The sequence below is a fragment of the Melanerpes formicivorus genome, unplaced genomic scaffold (genome assembly GCF_026170545.1).
Source record: "Melanerpes formicivorus ecotype bairdi unplaced genomic scaffold, bMelFor1.0.p_v2 SCAF_101, whole genome shotgun sequence".
NCBI classification, from domain to species: domain Eukaryota; kingdom Metazoa; phylum Chordata; class Aves; order Piciformes; family Picidae; genus Melanerpes; species Melanerpes formicivorus.
This window is the reverse complement of record NW_027142453.1, coordinates 1,276,863-1,294,408: the sequence shown is the minus strand read 5'-3', so window position 1 is coordinate 1,294,408 and position 17,546 is coordinate 1,276,863. Positions and strand designations below refer to the sequence as shown.

Below are 17,546 nucleotides of genomic sequence, written 5' to 3'. Positions count from 1 at the left end.
TGCATCTGAACAGAGCAGAGACAAATAACTTGATAAACTTCACCTTTTTTTTTCCAAGTGGGCAGTGAAAGCAATCATAGCCCAGTAGAAGCATGGGAGCAGCACTGTAGTTAAATCATTGCTACATATTTTCTGTTAATAATACCACACCTGAAGTTTATTTTGGGAAACTGAAAAAATACAGCAACATTAATACTGCTGTGATTAAAATGGCTCCAAAAGAGAAACAAGACAGAGAGTGATATGACTAAAGTCTTTATGAGGCTAAATATAGCAGTTCCGTAATCAAGGCACACAATAGCGCACAAAACGCTTACCTGTTTCGTGACGTGAGGCTTTCCCAATGTTTTCTTCACATCTTCTAGAAATATAACCTCATTTTCTTTTAGTTTACACAACTGGAGTGATTTCAGAGCATCTGGAAGTTCTACAGAAACAGCTGCCAACTCCTGATTTAAATATACAAACACACTGAGATTACAAAGCGGAAACAACACATAAATGTTAAAGTTCTTTACCTCACATCCCCCCTAAATAGTAACAGCTGATCGTTTTGGTAAAGCTTCTCTTTTCTCCCCCATTTCTTACCCCATTCCCTACTTAATATCTTGAACTGTGGTGTAATGTTCATGTAAACAAGCTTTAATGCAGTCCACATTCATGTCCAGCTCTCTGGCAATTCCACTGTTTCTCAGGGGCCAGAAGAGGCTTGGAAGTCACAAAGGACAATCTTGTAAGCACTTTAAGCAGCTGCACATCCTACATGGTACACAACTACAAAAAGAACATGTAACTCAGCCAAAAATGGTTCTCAGTAGATCTTAGTGTGCTTTATTGGAATGGTGTTTTAGCCCCCTGTTATAAAAACAGGGACAAGGCACTTCCACATGCATGATCCCAGATAATGTCTAGATATAACTGATATAGAAAAGGCCAATGTAAGGCCTGCTTGATTTTTTAAAACAGTACTGATCCATATCATAGTATCATAGTTATCAGTCAGGGTTGGAAGGGACCACAAGGATCATCTAGTACCAACCCCCCTGCCATGGGCAGGGACACCCCACACTAGAGCAGGCTGGCCACAGCATCATCCAGCCTGGATTTAAACACCTCCAGGGACGGGGCCTCAACCACCTCCCTGGACAACCCATTCCAGGGCTTCACCACTCTCATGGTGAAGAACCTCCTCCTCACAATAGTACAAAGCATATCTCCATAACCCTATTCACTCTGACTTTCTCTTAACTCTAACTCTAGACCATTGAATAGCTCTTAACCATAACTGAAAGAACACTTAGCACTATTATAATCTAATTAACTAGTGATATTGATACAACTTTGAAGACAAATGGGTTCAGTTTCTGTTTTTAATCAGCAAACTATTAGAACAATCTCTATCTACTAAGATCCAGAGAGAGTAGGAGTCTAGAATTGTACTGTAAACATATATGTAAAGATTATACTGATGTGTAAATTGCACAGGAACATTAAATCATTAACTTCTTGAAATGGCATAGCACAACCCCACTAGTTTGCTCCACTTCTACTTTTAAAATAGTATTTCTTCATGTAACTCTATAGGAAAAATATCTTAGGGCAATAAATAATACTGACTCCCATCAGCAATTCACAGCTATCAGTCAATTCAGGGAAGTTGTGGCTTTGCAGATGTCAAAGGCACCAAGCTAATAAACATGACTCTACTAAGAGGAAGGCTACAAACCAAAGTACTGATGCACACAGGTTTTTAACAAAAACCCAAACCACACTGAAAACAAACAAACAAACACAAAACCCCACAACAAATCAAATCCCTTTCCAAGCCCAAACACCCCCATACATAAAACAAACCCCCTTCTCCAATTTAAGCAAGCTGTTCCAAACCATTCTAATACAAAGATACAAAGCACATATGATCATATCAAAATAATTATTTTCAAACTTGTAATGGCATTTACAACTGAGGTTTTGGGAGGCTTAAGGTACCCCTATTTCACTTCCCTAAACCCAAAAATCCTCCACCTCAAAAACTAGGCACTACTTTAGAAGACATCACTAGTGCTAAAGAACATTATTTACCAATACAGATACTGTACCTGCAAATGAGCAGTACCCATCTCTTCAGCAAAACCCATGAATGCAATCTGTAAAATAAACACACAAACACACTGACATACAGAAAAGAACTCCTGCAGAGATGTAAGAGTTAAAAACACCAGCAGGCTTCACCATGATTTCATTCTACTGCCACCAAAACCACCTTGAAGTAACATAGCTTGCTCAATCAGTAGCACCTAGTCTTACATAAAGAACAGCAATGTTACACTCTGACTTGTGAAACATCAGGTCAGACCAAAGAGCATATACAACCATTTCCTTGTGGCCTGTTGGCTAGTATACACCAGGTAACACAAAAACTTCAGTACTTCTGTTAAAAGAAACATGACTTTGCAGAGATCAGTACTCATCTGTCCCTGCTTCAGCCTGGACACACATTAGAATAGAATAAAAATTGAATAAGAATAAGAGTAAGAATAAGAATAAGAATAAGAATAAGAATAAGAATAAGAATAAGAATAAGAATAAGAATAAGAATAAGAAGAACAAGAACAAGAACAAGAACAAGAATAAGAAGAACAAGAATAAGAAGAACAAGAACAATAAGAAGAATAAGAAGAAGAAGAACAAGAACAAGAATAGGAAGAACAAGAACAATAAGAAGAATAAGAATAAGAAGAACAAGAACAAGAATAGTTTCATAGTTTCATAGTTACATTCAGGGTTGGAAGGGACCACAAGGATCATCTAGTTCCAACCCCCCTGTCACAGGCAGGGACACCCCACACTAGATCAGGCTGGCCACAGCCTCATCCAGCCTGCTCTTAAACACCTCCAGGGATGGGGCCTCGACCACCTCCCCGGACAACCCATTCCAGGGCTTCACCACTCTCATGGGGAAGAACATCCTCCTCACATCTAGCCTGAATCTCCCCACCTCCAGCTTCATTCCATTCCCCCTAGTCCTATCACTACCTGAGATCTTGAGAAGTCCCTCCCCAGCCTTCCTGTAGGCCCCCTTCAGATACTGGAAGGCCACAATTAGGTCACCTGGGAGCCTTCTCTTCTGCAGACTGAACAGCCCCAACTCCTTCAGTCTGTCCTCATAGGAGAGGTGCTCCAGCCCTCTGATCATCCTTGTGGCCCTTCTCTGGACACGTTCCAGCACCTCCACATCCCTCTCGTAATAGGGGCTCCAGAACTGGACACAGTACTCCAGGTGGGGTATCACCAGGGCTGAGTAGAGGGGGAGGATCACCTCCCTCGACCTGCTAGCCACACTTCTCCTGATGCAGCCCAGGATCTGATTGGCTTTGCGGGCTGCAAGTGCACATTGAGAGCTCATGTTGAGCTTTTTGTCCACCAGCACCCCCAAGTCTCTCTCCTCAGGGCTACTTTCCAGCCAGTCACTGCCCAGCCTGCATTTGTGACTGGGATTGCCTTGACCCAGCTGCAGGACCCTGCACTTGCTCTTATTGAACTTCATGAGGTTGGCTTGTGCCCACCTCTCCAGCCTGTCAAGGTCCCTCTGGATGGCCTCCCTTCCCTCCAGCCTGTCTGCTGCACCACACAGCTTGGTGTCATCAGCAAACTTGCTGAGGGTGCACTCAGTGCCACTGTCCATGGCACCCACAAAGATGTTGAATAAGACAGGTCCCAGGACTGATCCCTGAGGGACTCCGCTTGTCACTGGCCTCCACTGGGACATGAAGCCATTGACAGCCACTCTTTGGGTGTGGCCATCAAGCCAGTTCCTTATCCATCTAGTGGTCCACCCATCAAACCCATGTGTCACCAGCTTGGAGACCAGGATGTGGTGCGGGACAGTGTCGACTAATAGACTAAGAATAAGAACAGACTAAGACTAAGAATAGACCAGACCAGGTTGGAAAAGACCTTTGAGATCATCAAGTCCAAGCTATCACCCAACACCATCTAATGAACTAAACCATGGCTTCAAGTGCCACGTCCAGTTCCCTCTTACACACCTCCAGTGATGGTGACTCCACCACCTCCCTGGGCAGCACATTCCAATGGGCAATCACTCATCCTGTGAACTTCTTCTTAACATCCAGCCTAAACCTCCCCTGGCATAGCTTAAGACTGTGTCCTCTTGTTCTGGTGCTAGTTGCCTGGGAGAAGAGATCAACCCCCACCTGGCTACAACTTCCCTTTAGTTCCAGTTCCAGGCTGAAATGTGTCCATGCTATCAAGCTGTGATACCCTTGGATATACTGAAGTGAACTTGATGCTAACACATTATACAATTTACCATGTAAACTGGTTAGCCTAAGGCCAAAACACAACAGATTACTTAAACCACAAGTCTGCATGTAATTTCCAAGCAGATGAACCCCTAAAACAAAAGTATTAAAACAAAAAGGTTTGATCAGGCTCAGGAACCTGGAATATATCAGAAATGTCAGCTTTACCTCAGGTTTTTGTCCTTGTTGTCAGGGGAGACATTTTAATCACATGCTGACCCTCTTTTCATAGCATCATAGTATCAGTATCATAGTATCAGTCAGGGTTGGAAGGGACCACAAGGATCATCTAGTTCCAACCCCCCTGCCATGGGCAGGGACACCCCACACTACATCAGGCTGGCCACAGCCTCATCCAGCCTGGGCTTAAACACCTCCAGGGATGGGGCCCCAACCACTTCCTTGGACAACCCATCCCAGGGCTTCACCACTCTCATGGGGAAGAACTTGCTCCTCACCTCCAGCCTGAATCTCCCCACCTCCAGCTTCATTCCATTCCCCCTAGTCCTATCACTGCCTGAGATCCTGAGAAGTCCCTCCCCAGCCTTCCTGTAGGCCCCCTTCAGATACTGGAAGGCCACAATGAGGTCACCTTGAAGCCTTCTCTTCTCCAGACTGAACAGCCCCAACTCCTTCAGTCTGCCTTCATAGGAGAGGTGCTCCAGCCCTCTGATCATCCTCGTGGCCCTTCTCTGGACACACTCCAGCATGTCCATATCCCTCTTGTAATCGGGGCCCCAGAACTGAATGCACTACTCCAGGGGGGGGTCTCACCTCGAGTACTGTCTACAGGCTTGTTGTATCATTCAACATGAACAAAGGACAGTATTTTGTCTTACCTTTGTTCTTCAGTGTCACACCATGATTTGTTTAACATCCACTACTCTTTCAAGCATCACATTCCCTCAGTTCTCATTATTTTCATAATGACAAATCAACAGAGCATTTGCATGCTCAAAAAAAGAAATGATCCACAAGGCATTTATTTTCAAAACAAGTTTGTAAGGAAAAAAGAATTTGACTCCATTGTGTAGATACAGAATGAAGGGAAAAGATGAAATGCTTCCAGTGATGTTTGGACTTAAGTTTGGTATGACTTGGATTCAATTATTTCAGATCACAGAATCACCAAGGTTGGAAGAGACTTCAAGGATCATCAAGCCCAACCTGTCACCACAGACATCATGACTAAACCATGGCACCAAGTGCCACATCCAATCCCCTCTTGAACACCTCCAGGGATGGTGACTCCACCACCTCCCTGGGCAGCACATTCCAATGCAGTATGCAGCAGACTGAATTTTATGTATACAAGCCACAGTTCATAGAAGTAGATTTAACCAGGTTGGAGAAGACCTTTGAAATCATCGAGTCCAACCTATCACCCAACACCATCTAATCAACTAAACCATGGCACCAAGTGCCACGTCCAATCCCTTTTTGAACATCTCCAAGGACGGTGACTCTACCACCTCCCTGGGCAGCACATTCCAATGGTAAATCACTCTATGAAGAACTTCTTCCTAACCTCCAGCCTAAACCTCCTCTGGCACAGCTTGAGACTGTGTCCTCTTGTTCTGTCGCTCACTGCCAGGGAGGAGAGACCAATGCCCACCTGGCTACAACCTCTCTTCAGGTAGTTGTAGAGAGCAATAAGGCCTCTCCTGAGCCTCCTCTTCCCCAAGCTAAGCAACCCCAGCTCCCTCAGCCTCTCCTCATAAGGCTTGTGCTCCAAACCCCTCCCCAGCTTTGTTGCCCTTCTCTGGACACATTCCAGCAACTCAACATCTTTCCTAAAATGAGGGACCCAAAACTGGACACAAAAATAAAGTCAGCCTTGTTGAATCTCATCCCACTGACCTTAGGCCATTGATCCAGCCTGCCCAGGTCCCACTGTAGAGCCATCCCACCCTCAAGTGGATCGACACTCCCTCATAATTTGGTGTCATCTGCCGATTTACTGGGGGGCACACTCATTCCCCTTGTCCAGACCACTTATAAAGCTATAATGGAATGGAATGGAATGGAATGGAATGGAATGGAATGGAATGGAATGGAATGGAATGGAATGGAATGGAATGGAATGGAATGGAATGGAATGGAATGGAATGGAATGGAATGGAATGGAATGGAATGGAATGGAATGGAATGGAATGGAATGGAATGGAATGGAATGGAATGGAATGGAATGGAATGGAATGGAATGGAATGGAATGGAATGGAATGGACCGGACCAGGTTGGAAGAGACCTTCAAGATCATCGTGTCCAACCTATCATCCAACACCACCTAATCAATTAAACCATGCAACCAAGCACCCTGTCAAGTCTCCTCCTAAACACCTCCAGTGATGGCGACTCCACCACCTCCCCGGGCAGTCCATTCCAATGGGCAATCACTCTCTCTGTGCAAAACTTCCTCCTGACTTCCAGCCTGAACCTCCCCTGGCGCAGCCTAAGACTGTGTCCTCTTGCTCTGGTGCTGGCTGCCTGGGAGAAGAGACCAACATCTGCCTGTCTACAACCTCCCTTCAGGTAGCTGAAGAGAGCAATAAGGTCACCCCTGAGTCTCCTCTTCTCCAGGCTAAGCAGCCCCAGCTCCCTCAGCCTCTCCTCATAGGGCTTGTGTTCCAAGCCCCTCACCAACTTCGTTGCCCTTCTCTGGACATACTCCAGCAAGTCAACCTCCTTCCTAAACTGAGGGGCCCAGAACTGGACACAGGACTTGAGGTGTGGCCTAACCAGAGCAGTGTACAGGGGCAAAATGATCTCCCTGCTCCTGCTGGCCACACTGTTCCTGATGCAGGCCAGGATGCCATTGGCCCTCCTGGCTGCCTGCAGGAGGGCACAGTTCAGGCTCATGTTCAGCCTACCATCAACCAGTACCCTCAGGTCACTCTCTGCCTGGCTGCTCTCCAGCCACTCTGACCCCAGCCTGTAGCACTGCATGGGGTTGCTGTGGCCAATGTGCAGAACCCGGCACTTGGATGTGTTCAATCTCCTGCCCTTGGACTCTTTTAACTGGGCCCTGGGGAACACCACTTGTGAGCAGCTACCAACTGGATTAGCAAATTAACAAACAATTTAAAGGATTTGAAAAAAAAAAACCTGTTCTCTGAAGAGGATTTTGAGAGCCTTTAGGGTTTGTTGCTGTTGGGGTTTGTTTTGGTAGTTTGGCGGGGGGGGTTTTAATTGGTGTTTGGTCTTTTGTCTTCTTACATGCCCTTTCCTCTTCTACAAGATAATGACTGCAATCCATTCCTTTTCCTTGGGGATAACTCCTTGTGCCAAATAGGGCAGGAATCATTGCTTCACACAAGTGAGGACTAACCAGTCCTTATAAACACTGACAGGCCAGCAGACTGCTGTCCCAAACCAGTGCTAAGGCTGCCTATTTTTGCCTCATTTACAGTACTAATTTAGACTCCTTTATTCAAGCCCACCTTGAACATGTCTTAAGTCAGCACACCAGTTTAAAAGTTGTTGGAGAGTAGGCCAGGAAGACAGAAAGGTGAACAGCTGGTTAACAAGTCTTTTCTTTAAACTAAAAATAGTGTATGAGACAATGTATCTGAAGGTTATCATTACCCAAGGGCACAGAGAAAATGAATTAAAATGGTATGGGAAAGCCTAAATTTCTGGGGTTTGTTAAGCCTAAGCAATTATCTTTGCAGTCTTAATGATGTGCTTTTAATGCTATTCTGCAGTCTGCTATTCTTTCCCTATATTCTCCTAAGAATACTTGTTCTGAGGCAGGATGTTGACCTTTTTGACATTTCAACTAGAGGCTTCTTAATTGCTTGAGCTAATATAGTAACTAAATATAGTCAGCTATCTTTCTCCATAGGGACCATCACTACAGGCATATAAAACATGTTGCCAGCTATTTGTCAGATATTTGCTAGAAGATAAACACACCCCCCAAAAAAAAGGAGGTGGGTAATCAATGTTTGAGGGGTTATATAGATTCTAGACCATGGTTTGTCTGGACAAACACAGACAAGGTTTGGCCTGCTCCTTCACTGATTCACTCTTCTTCCTTACCTCTAATTTGTCACAGCTCTTTATCTTTCACAAATTCAGCTTCTTACCTGTTCCCCAAACATTTCATACTCATAACCTCACCATGCAGCCAGTCTAAAATGCTCCTAGTGTCATCAAGGCAATGCCATGTCATCTCTGCTGGTCACAAAATCTGCTTCCTCCCTCCCTCCTGCTACTCCTTAATTATCAGTCTTCCCTAACCACTTCCTGAGTTTGTTTTGATTCATTCCTCCCCCTCTCAGCTTCTCCATCTGGCCTTTTCAGGTCATCCTCTCCTACACCAAGCTTCTTGTCAGGCCTGCCAACTACTACTTAACAGACTTCTAAGACACTTAATAGGACATACATGGTACACATTGCTGCTTACTCTTTTTTCCTCTTTTCCCTTTGCACAAGCTACTGTTAGTCCTGTAACTCAAAGAGCTGTAGTCCTCCTTCCTCAAAACCTGAGATTTACCTAGTAGACCTCCATTCTGTCCAGGTCTACTTCTCTCCAGACCTTGATCAGCTTTTGGCTCATCTGTATTAATGTAAAAGCAGTCAAGAGCTGCAATGCCTAGGCTTCAGCTTTTAGTGATGACCACAGGGCAAAAAAAGAGCAATCACTTATAACTTCAGCACTGGATCAAAATGTTCTGCTACTTTGCTAGGCTGTCATTCATATAACCTCAAAATGTAGTACACCCAGTTATAGGATTCTTACAAAATCATCTGTCTATACATTTGGGGGGGGTTCAGTTTCACAAAACCTACAAAGCACAGCAATACCATCTTAGAATAGAACAGAATTAACCAGGTTTGAAGAGACCTTCAAGATCATGGTGTCCAACCTATCACCCAACACCACCTAATCAACTAAACCATGCAACCAAGCACCCCATCAAGTCTCCTCCTGAACACCTCCAGTGATGCTGACCCCACCACCTTCCTGGGTAGCCCATTCCAATGGGCAATCACTCTCTCTGTGTAGAACTTCTTCCTAACCTCCAGCCTAAACCTCCTCTGGCACAGCTTGAGAGAGTGTCCTCTTGTTCTGGTGTTGGTTGCCTCAGAGAAGAGACCAACCTCTGCCTGTCTACAACATCCCTTCAGGTAGCTGTAGACAGCAAAAAGGTCTCCCCTGAGCCTCCTCTTCTACAGGCTAAGCAACCCCAGCTCCCTCAGTCTCTTCTCACAGGGCTTGTGCTTCAAACCCCTCACCAACTTCGTTGCCCTTTTCTGGACACGCTCCAGCAAGTCAACATCCTTCCTAAACTGAGGCACCCAGAACTGGATACAGGACTCAAGATGTGGCCTAACCAATGCAGTGTGTCACAGCTGTTTCCCAGACTAGAGTGACTAAATTTCAGAATGACAGTAGGGGGTACAGATTTTACAGCCAGTAACTGGCAGCATTGCTCACATTTACTATCCTTCAACCTCCAACACTGTTTCACAGCTAAATCATTTTCTATCATAGCTGCAAAATACAAACACATATATAAATTATCAGGTTATGCCAAACCTCAATAAAATTCTCTTGCTCTTCCCGACTTAGGCACTCCTCTGATGATACATTGCATAATTCTTTTCTGCTGTGTAGCAGTGACTTCATAGAATGCAGCAGACCTTCACCAAACCTCTGAAAAACAATGAAAAAAGACAAGGGAATTAAAAAAGCTTTCCCAGTATGGATACTTCCCCTGCCCCCATGGGTTTCCCTACTCTAAGTACTGTTTCAAATTACTTTGTGTATAAAATCATCAAGTTTGAAAGTTAAATGTACTCCAAGACAGAGAACTGAAACACCTAAGTTGTTTTATTTAAGCAATATTTCCATTGCAACATAAATTGACCATTCTGTATTAAAAAGAAGAAAAAAGAAGTGAGAACAGGCAGACTTGGAAAGAAACAAACACAAGGATCCATGAAGAAATCCACTCTCCACCTATTCTGGCATTAAAGCTTATATATGGAACTTTTCCAGCAGCCTTTTCTTAAAATGGGATGAAAAGCAAATTTAGGCAGTGAAAGTAATGGAGGTGGCTTGAAAATTCAGAGGGGAAGAAAGCAAACAGACTACTCCCACAACAAAATCCAGCAGATGGAATGGAATGGAATGGAATGGAATGGAATGGAATGGAATGGAATGGAATGGAATGGAATGGAATGGAATGGAATGGAGACATTTGAGATCATCAAGTCCAACCTAGCACCCAACACCATCTAATCAACTAAACCACGGCACCAAGCACCCCATCAAGTCTTCTCCTAAACACCTCCAGTGATGGTGACTCCACCACCTCCCTGGGCAGCCCATTCCAATGGCCAATCACTCTCTCTATGAAGAATGTCTTCCTAACATTCAGCTTAAATCTCTCCTGGCACAGGTTGAGACTGTGTCTTCTGGTGCTGGTTGCCTGGGAGAAGAGACCAACCCCCACCTGGCTACAACCTCCCTTCAGGGAGTTGTAGAGAGCAAGAAAGTCTCCCCTGAACATCCTCCTCTCCAGGCTAATCAACCCCAGCTCCCTCAGCCTCTCCTCACAGGGCTGTGCTCCAAACCCCTCCCCAGCTTTGTTGCCCTTCTCTGGACACCTTCCAGCAACTCAACATCTTTCCTAAACTGAGGGGCCCAGAAATGGACACAGGACTCAAGGTATGGCCTAACCAGTGCTGAGTACAGGGGCAGAATGACCTCCCTGCTCCTGCTGGCACACACATTCCCCTCTCCTATTCCTTCAAGAGCATGAGACAAGTCCAATTCAGTCCCATACAAATACTACTTGCCATGTTTCTAGTGTTTACACTTATGGTGTCACGCAAGCATACACAGAGGGCTAAAAAAGGTTTAAGAATCTAAGACTCTCTCCCAGCGTAACAATGTGCAGCAGAACAAAAGAATTATCCCTGGCATCTGAAGGCAAATAAAACAAAATGACAGAACAACAAAACCTGACTTACTCAGCATGTAAAAAAGAGTGGCCTCACATTTGTTTTAGGAAGTTAGCAACCTTTTCTTCTGGGGGTGGTGTTTTACTGAGGTTTTAAAATTGTTTATTTAGTTTTGTTATCTCTAGTAAGTGGCATAGGTAAGCAGAAAAATAAGATCACTAAAGGGTTATACATTGTTAATACAGTTATTTATTCTCTACATAATTGTCCTGTTAAAAATGAAATGAGAAACAGAATAGGGAAGGAATAGACTAGGGAAGGAACAGAATAGGGAAGGAACAGAATAGGGAAGGAACACAATAGGGAAGGAACACAATAGGGAAGGAACAGAACAGGGAAGGAATAGAATAGGGAAGAAATAGAGTAGGGAAGGAACAGAATAGGGAAGGAACAGAACAGGGAAGGAACAGAACAGGGAAGGAATAGAATAGGGAAGAAATAGAGTAGGGAAGGAATAGAATAAAGCAGGCTGGAAAAGACCTTAGAGATCATCAAGTCCAACCTATCATCCAACACCATCTAATCAACTAAACCATGGCACCAAGCACCCCATCCAGTCTCTTCTTAAACACCTCCAATGATGGTGACTCCACCACCTCCCACATTCCAATGGCAAATCACTCTTTCTGTGAAGAAGCTCTTCCTAATATGCAGCCTAAACCTCCCCTGGCACAGCTTAAGGTTGTGTCCTCTTCTTCTGGTGCTGGTTGCCTGGGAGAAGAGACCAACCTCCATCTGCCTACAACCTCCCTTAAGGTAGTTGTAGAGAGCAATAAGGTCACTCCTGAGTCTCCTCTTCTCCAGGCTAAGCAACCCCAGCTCCCTCAGTCTCTCCTCATAGGGCTTGTGTTCCAAGCCCCCCACCAACTTTGTTGCCCTTCTCTGGACATGCTCCAGCAAGCCAACATCCTTCCTAAACCTGCTCAATGTGAGAGTATTTTAAAATGCAACCAGAGGAAGTACAAAGTTACACCCTTAAAACCTAAAATCAAGCTTTAAAATAGATCTGCATATTAACAAGCTCAGAAATAAAAGACATAAGGTGATCTCCTGAAAAATACAGAGGAATGGCTGGGCAACATGATACAGCTCTGAAAACAGCAAACACTACCCCGGTACGCAGCCCTCAGTGAAAGAACTGACACAGAATGTCCTTCTCAGTGACTCTCACGTAACTGCACATACAGTATCATCCACATGCAAAAAGAAGATTAACTCCCAACAAGCACAGAAAGTAGGACTATGAAGGATAATCGCTTGAATGCGGAGGCTTGCGTATGAAAGCAGACTTAAAGCCTTAGTTTACACAGCTTCCAAAACCCAAGACTAACAGAGGACAGACCAACTGCAAAAACATCACAAGGGAGAACATCAGTGAAACAAAGGAAAAATTGTACCTATTGAAGCTGAGGAATAATGGCATGCCTAAACTAAGAGGTATAAATAGGCTGTGAATACCTTCAGTCCGGAATTAAAAAGATTCTTTACTTTTTCATTAGTGTGGTTAAAAAAGGCTTAGCTGCAGTAGGGTGCTTTCTTTAATCTCCTCTTATTGTGAGACTGTGTTTAATAACTTTTTCATCTTCTCATGAAAATGGTGCTTGTGATGGCAAAGAACTGGACTCCATTTCAGATTCTCCTACAAATTCTCCTACATGATGGAAAATGAAAGCAAGTTCGCTCTAAGAGACACAGACATACATTAAATTGGAAACTCACAAAGTTCCCAAGACTACTGGCTCAGTTTAGGTAAGGACAAGCGGTCACCTTCAACAAATAGAATAGAATAGGAATAGAATAAACAAGGTTGGAAAAGACCTTTGAAATCATCGAGTCCAAGCTATCACCCAACACCATCCAATCAACTAAACCATGCAACCAAGCACCTCATCCAGTCTCTTCCTAAACACCTCCAGTGATGGTGACTCCACCACCTCCCTGGGCAGCACATTCCAATGGGCAATTACTCTCTCTATGAAGAACTTCTTCCTAACATCCAGTCTAAACCTCCCCTGGTGCAGCTTGAGACTGTGTCCTCTTGTTCTGGTGCTGGCCACCCGGGAGAAGAGACCAATCCCCACCTGCATGCAACCTCCCTTCAGGAATAGAATAGAATAGAATAGAATAGAATAGAATAGAATAGAATAGAATAGAATAGAATAGAATAGAATAGAATAGAATAGAATAGAATAGAATAGAATAAGAATAGAGGTTGAAAGAGACCTTCAAGATCATCGTGTCCAACCTATCAAGCAATCCAACCCACGTAATCAACTAAACCATGGCACCAAGCACCCCATCAAGTCTCCTTCTGAATACCTCCAATGATGCTGACTCCACCACCTCCCCAGGCAGCCCATTCCAATGGGCAATCACTCTCTCTGTATAGAACTTCTTCCTGACTTCCAGCCTAAACCTCCCCTGGCGCAGCTTGAGACTGTGTCCTCTTGTTCTGGTACTGGCTGCCTGGGAGAAGAGACCAACATCTGCCTGTCTACAACCCCCCTTCAGGTAGTTGTAGACAGCAATAAGGTCACCCCTGAGTCTCCTCTTCTCCAGGCTAAGCAATCCCAGCTCCCTCAGTCTATCCTCATAGGGCTTGTGTTCCAAACCCCTCACCAACTTTGTTGCCCTTCTCTGGACACACTCCAGCAAGTCACCCTCCTTCCTAAACTGAGGGGCCCACAACTGGACACAGGACTCAAGGTGTGGCCTAACCAGTGCAGCGTACAGGGGCAGAATGACCTCCCTGCTCCTGCTGGCCACACTGGTCCTGATGCAGACCAGGATGCCATTGGCCCTCTTGGCTGCCTGGTAAGTACGACTACTTTCAAGATATACTACTTTCAACTTATGGGCAAAAATCCCAAACAATCTGTAAAGCTCTACTTGCTAGGCCTGTGAACTCCTTCCTCACAAAAATTCAAGTCACGTGAGTAGCAGGAAATCCCACTTCAATCATAAGCAAAGATTTTGAGCTTACTAACTTACACTACACAAAACCATGGTTATCCTCAAATGTGCACAGAGGCAGACAGACCTGAACAATGAAAATCACTGTTCAGGTCTCCCTCAAATGAGCAATTCCAAGCTTGGTTTTTGTGGCCAGCAAATCAAGAAGTCATTATCCATGGATCCTTTAGAGTACACTAGTGGAAATTCTATACTAATCAGTGTCATGAACTATTTTAAACAAATGCTCTCTAATATTTTCAATAACCCAGAAACCTGTAGGCTGCCATGATCTGCAGAGAAGGTCAGTGCTGGAAAGTCATGTTTACTCTGCTCCTGAACAACAAAGCAGCTCTTTGATTTCATGTGCCATAAGATTTAAATGGACTGAGTATTTGGAAGTCATTCTCTAAAGCTGGAAACTTAGGCTTTAAAAGAGCATACCACAACCCTGCACTGCAACAACTCCTGTCAAGTGTTATGAAATATTACAAAGAAGACATGAATCAAACCACAAGCTGTGAATCAAGAGAAGATGAAACCTAAGAACCACTCTGACCACCCTACTGCCTAGCTCTGAGAAAGAATGAAAGTTCCACACTGTAATCCAAGTAGCTGTCCCTCAGGGAAACATGAAGAGGCAGCCTCAGATCAAAACACTGGAGTCTGGCTGAATTCTGCAACACACCCAAGAAGGGCCACATACATGTTCCTGGAACTACAGAATGCTCAAAGGTAATGAACAGAGCAGTTCAAAAAGCTAGTATTTTTGGCAACTAATAGGATCAGTGAGGTACTGGTCCCTCTCATTACCAGAAAGATGTTTCTGCAACCCAAAGCTCTAAAAACCTAGGGGAGAGTTCTGGTTTGTCTGTTCTGCTTTGCTTTTTAAATTGAAGAGGAAAAACAAATAAAGGGCACACTAAAAAAAATCTTCTAAAAATCAGTTTATGTTCAGGTTTATAACTGTAGATAAAGAACTCTTTGAGCTGGAGATTCCTCATAAACCACTAAAATAAAACCTTGTATACAGTGTGTCTTGAAAAAAATATCACCCATAATTAAAGATGCTTAATGTATGGTGGTTAATATCCCACAGCAGGGCCTGAAACAACTATTAACTGCCTGGTGGTCCCATGTCTACTTCTGCCTTCATGCAGTTTCTACAGGATCTATACCACAGACACTGTCTCCTTAAAACAACAAAATGCAATAAGATAATGCAATTTCCATGTGGCACGATACTTCCTTGCTCAGTTGAGGCTCAGCTGGTAGCACTTAAGACCCTTAATGGGAAGGTCGTGAGTTCAAGCCTGCGGTGGGCATTAGTGTCCTCCCTACTCTAGTCGTGAGGTCTGTGGTGACAGGTTGGACTTGATGATCTTTGAGGTCCCTTCCAACCTTAGGAATACTGAGTTTCTCTTCTTAATCATTGCACACTTTTAAGTAAAGGATGACTAAGTAACCAGTGAAGACCTAGAAGAATATTCATTGTTACTCAACTACTTTCAGAAATATGGCTGGGTAAATACATTTGTTCTTGCAGGATGAACTGCAACTTTCATTTGATTAAGTGCTTATGGAACTTGCAAGACAATGAACAGAGAATAAACCAGGTTGGAAGAGACCTTCAAGATCATCACGTCCAACCCATCAACCAATCCAACCCACCTAAACAAATGAACCATGGCCCCAAGCACCCCATCAAGTCTCCTCCTGAACACCTCCAATGATGGTGACTCCACCACCTCCCCAGGCAGCCCATTCCAATGGGCAATCAATCTCTTTCTATGAAGAACTTTCAAACCCACTCTCTCTATATAGAACTTCTTCCTAACATCCAACCTAAACCTCCCCTGGCGCAGTCTGAGACTGTGTCCTCTTGTTCTGGTACTGGCTGCCTGGGAGAAGAGACCATCATCCGCCTGTCTACAACCTCCCTTCAGGTAGCTGCAGACAGCAATAAGGTCACCCCTGAGTCTCCTCTTCTCCAGGCTAAGCAATCTCAGCTCCCTCAGCCTCTCCTCACAGGGCTTGTGTTCCAAACCCCTCACCGACTTTGCTGCCCTTCTCTGGACTTGTTCCAGCAAGTCAGCCTCCTTCCTAAACTGAGGGGCCCAGAACTGGACACAGGACTCAAGGTGTGGCCTAACCAGTGCAGTGTACAGGGGCACAATGACCTCCCTGCTCCTGCTGGCCACACTCTTCCTGATGCAGGCCAGGATGCTGTTGGCCCTCTTGGCTGCCTGGGCACACTGCAGGCTCATGTTCAGTCTACCATCGACCAGTACCCCCAGATCCCTCTCTACCTGGCCGCTCTCCAGCCACTCTGACCCCAGCCTGTAGCACTGCATGGGGTTGTGGCAGCCAATGTGCAGAACCCGGCACTTGGATGTGTTCAATCTCATGCCCTTGGATTCTGCCCATCTTTCCTGCCTGTCGAGGTCCCTCTGCAGGAAGAGGAAGAGTATTTATGTTCTCCAAACTAAAATAACAACATTTAAAAGAGCAAGTACTTAGTACACCAGTATCTTACATAAGTGTTAGAGAGATTTCCTTTTTCACCAAAGCACTGCCTCCAAGTTCATGTAAACAAAAGGCAAAAGCATGCACCCCCTCCTAAATTATTCTGTCTCCCAACTCAACTGTGCTAAATATACCAAAGCACAAAGCAAAGGCAGTTTCTTTGCCTCCCTGAAATGTTAAGACACCAAAATCAAAATACAGGAAGGAAAAAACCCAAACAACCAACAAAAACTCAATCAAAGTATCAGTTCCCTTTGTTCATCACTAGACTGCTGCGATAAAAATCTGTCAGGTCTGATGTATTAAAAACCAAACAAATCAACAAACCAACAGATACTTACCTTTTTCACAGCTATCCTTGGCTTCATTCGACTGCCCTGAGCCCTGCTGTACACATCCATGGTTTTACCAATCTCAGTATTTGATGGAAGAACTCTGCTCAGAAACACCTACGGAAAATATTTACATTTAATTGTTTTAGGCTTCCTTCTTTGGTCTGTCTACATCTTGACTATCCAACTAGACTAAACAAGAACCAATAAGAAACAAATTTTACAGCATTTTTAAACCTGAGGAAGATTACCCAGCACACCATCCACACCGCTTGTTGCCTTTAAATAAGCACTGCCTTAGCAACTCTTAAAGCGACGTGTGAAATGCAGAACAGTTTGTTCCAATATTTTCCCTTAACTGTATTTCGAGGCTGCATTGTGGGGGGGGGAGGAACATGATGTGAAACAGTGTTTCACAATCACTGATATTCTGGT

At 44.4% G+C, this 17,546-nt stretch overlaps 1 protein-coding gene across 4 annotated transcripts in view; it reads right to left on the bottom strand.

The window, feature by feature from the left end:
* The window catches only part of AKAP11 (A-kinase anchoring protein 11), a 51,748-nt gene extending 34,524 nt beyond the window's left edge, over window positions 1–17,224 (bottom strand). For all 4 annotated transcript variants that reach the window (XM_068166502.1, XM_068166504.1, XM_068166505.1 and 1 more), the window contains exons 1-4: window positions 17,121–17,224; window positions 9,872–9,988; window positions 2,100–2,147; window positions 318–449 (exon numbers count right to left, since the gene is read on the bottom strand). In XM_068166502.1, coding sequence (XP_068022603.1) covers window positions 318–449; window positions 2,100–2,147; window positions 9,872–9,988; window positions 17,121–17,180 — 357 coding nt within the window. In that variant the 5' untranslated portion in view covers window positions 17,181–17,224. The remainder of the gene's footprint in view (window positions 1–317; window positions 450–2,099; window positions 2,148–9,871; window positions 9,989–17,120) is intronic.
* Window positions 17,225–17,546: the final 322 nt, after the last annotated feature.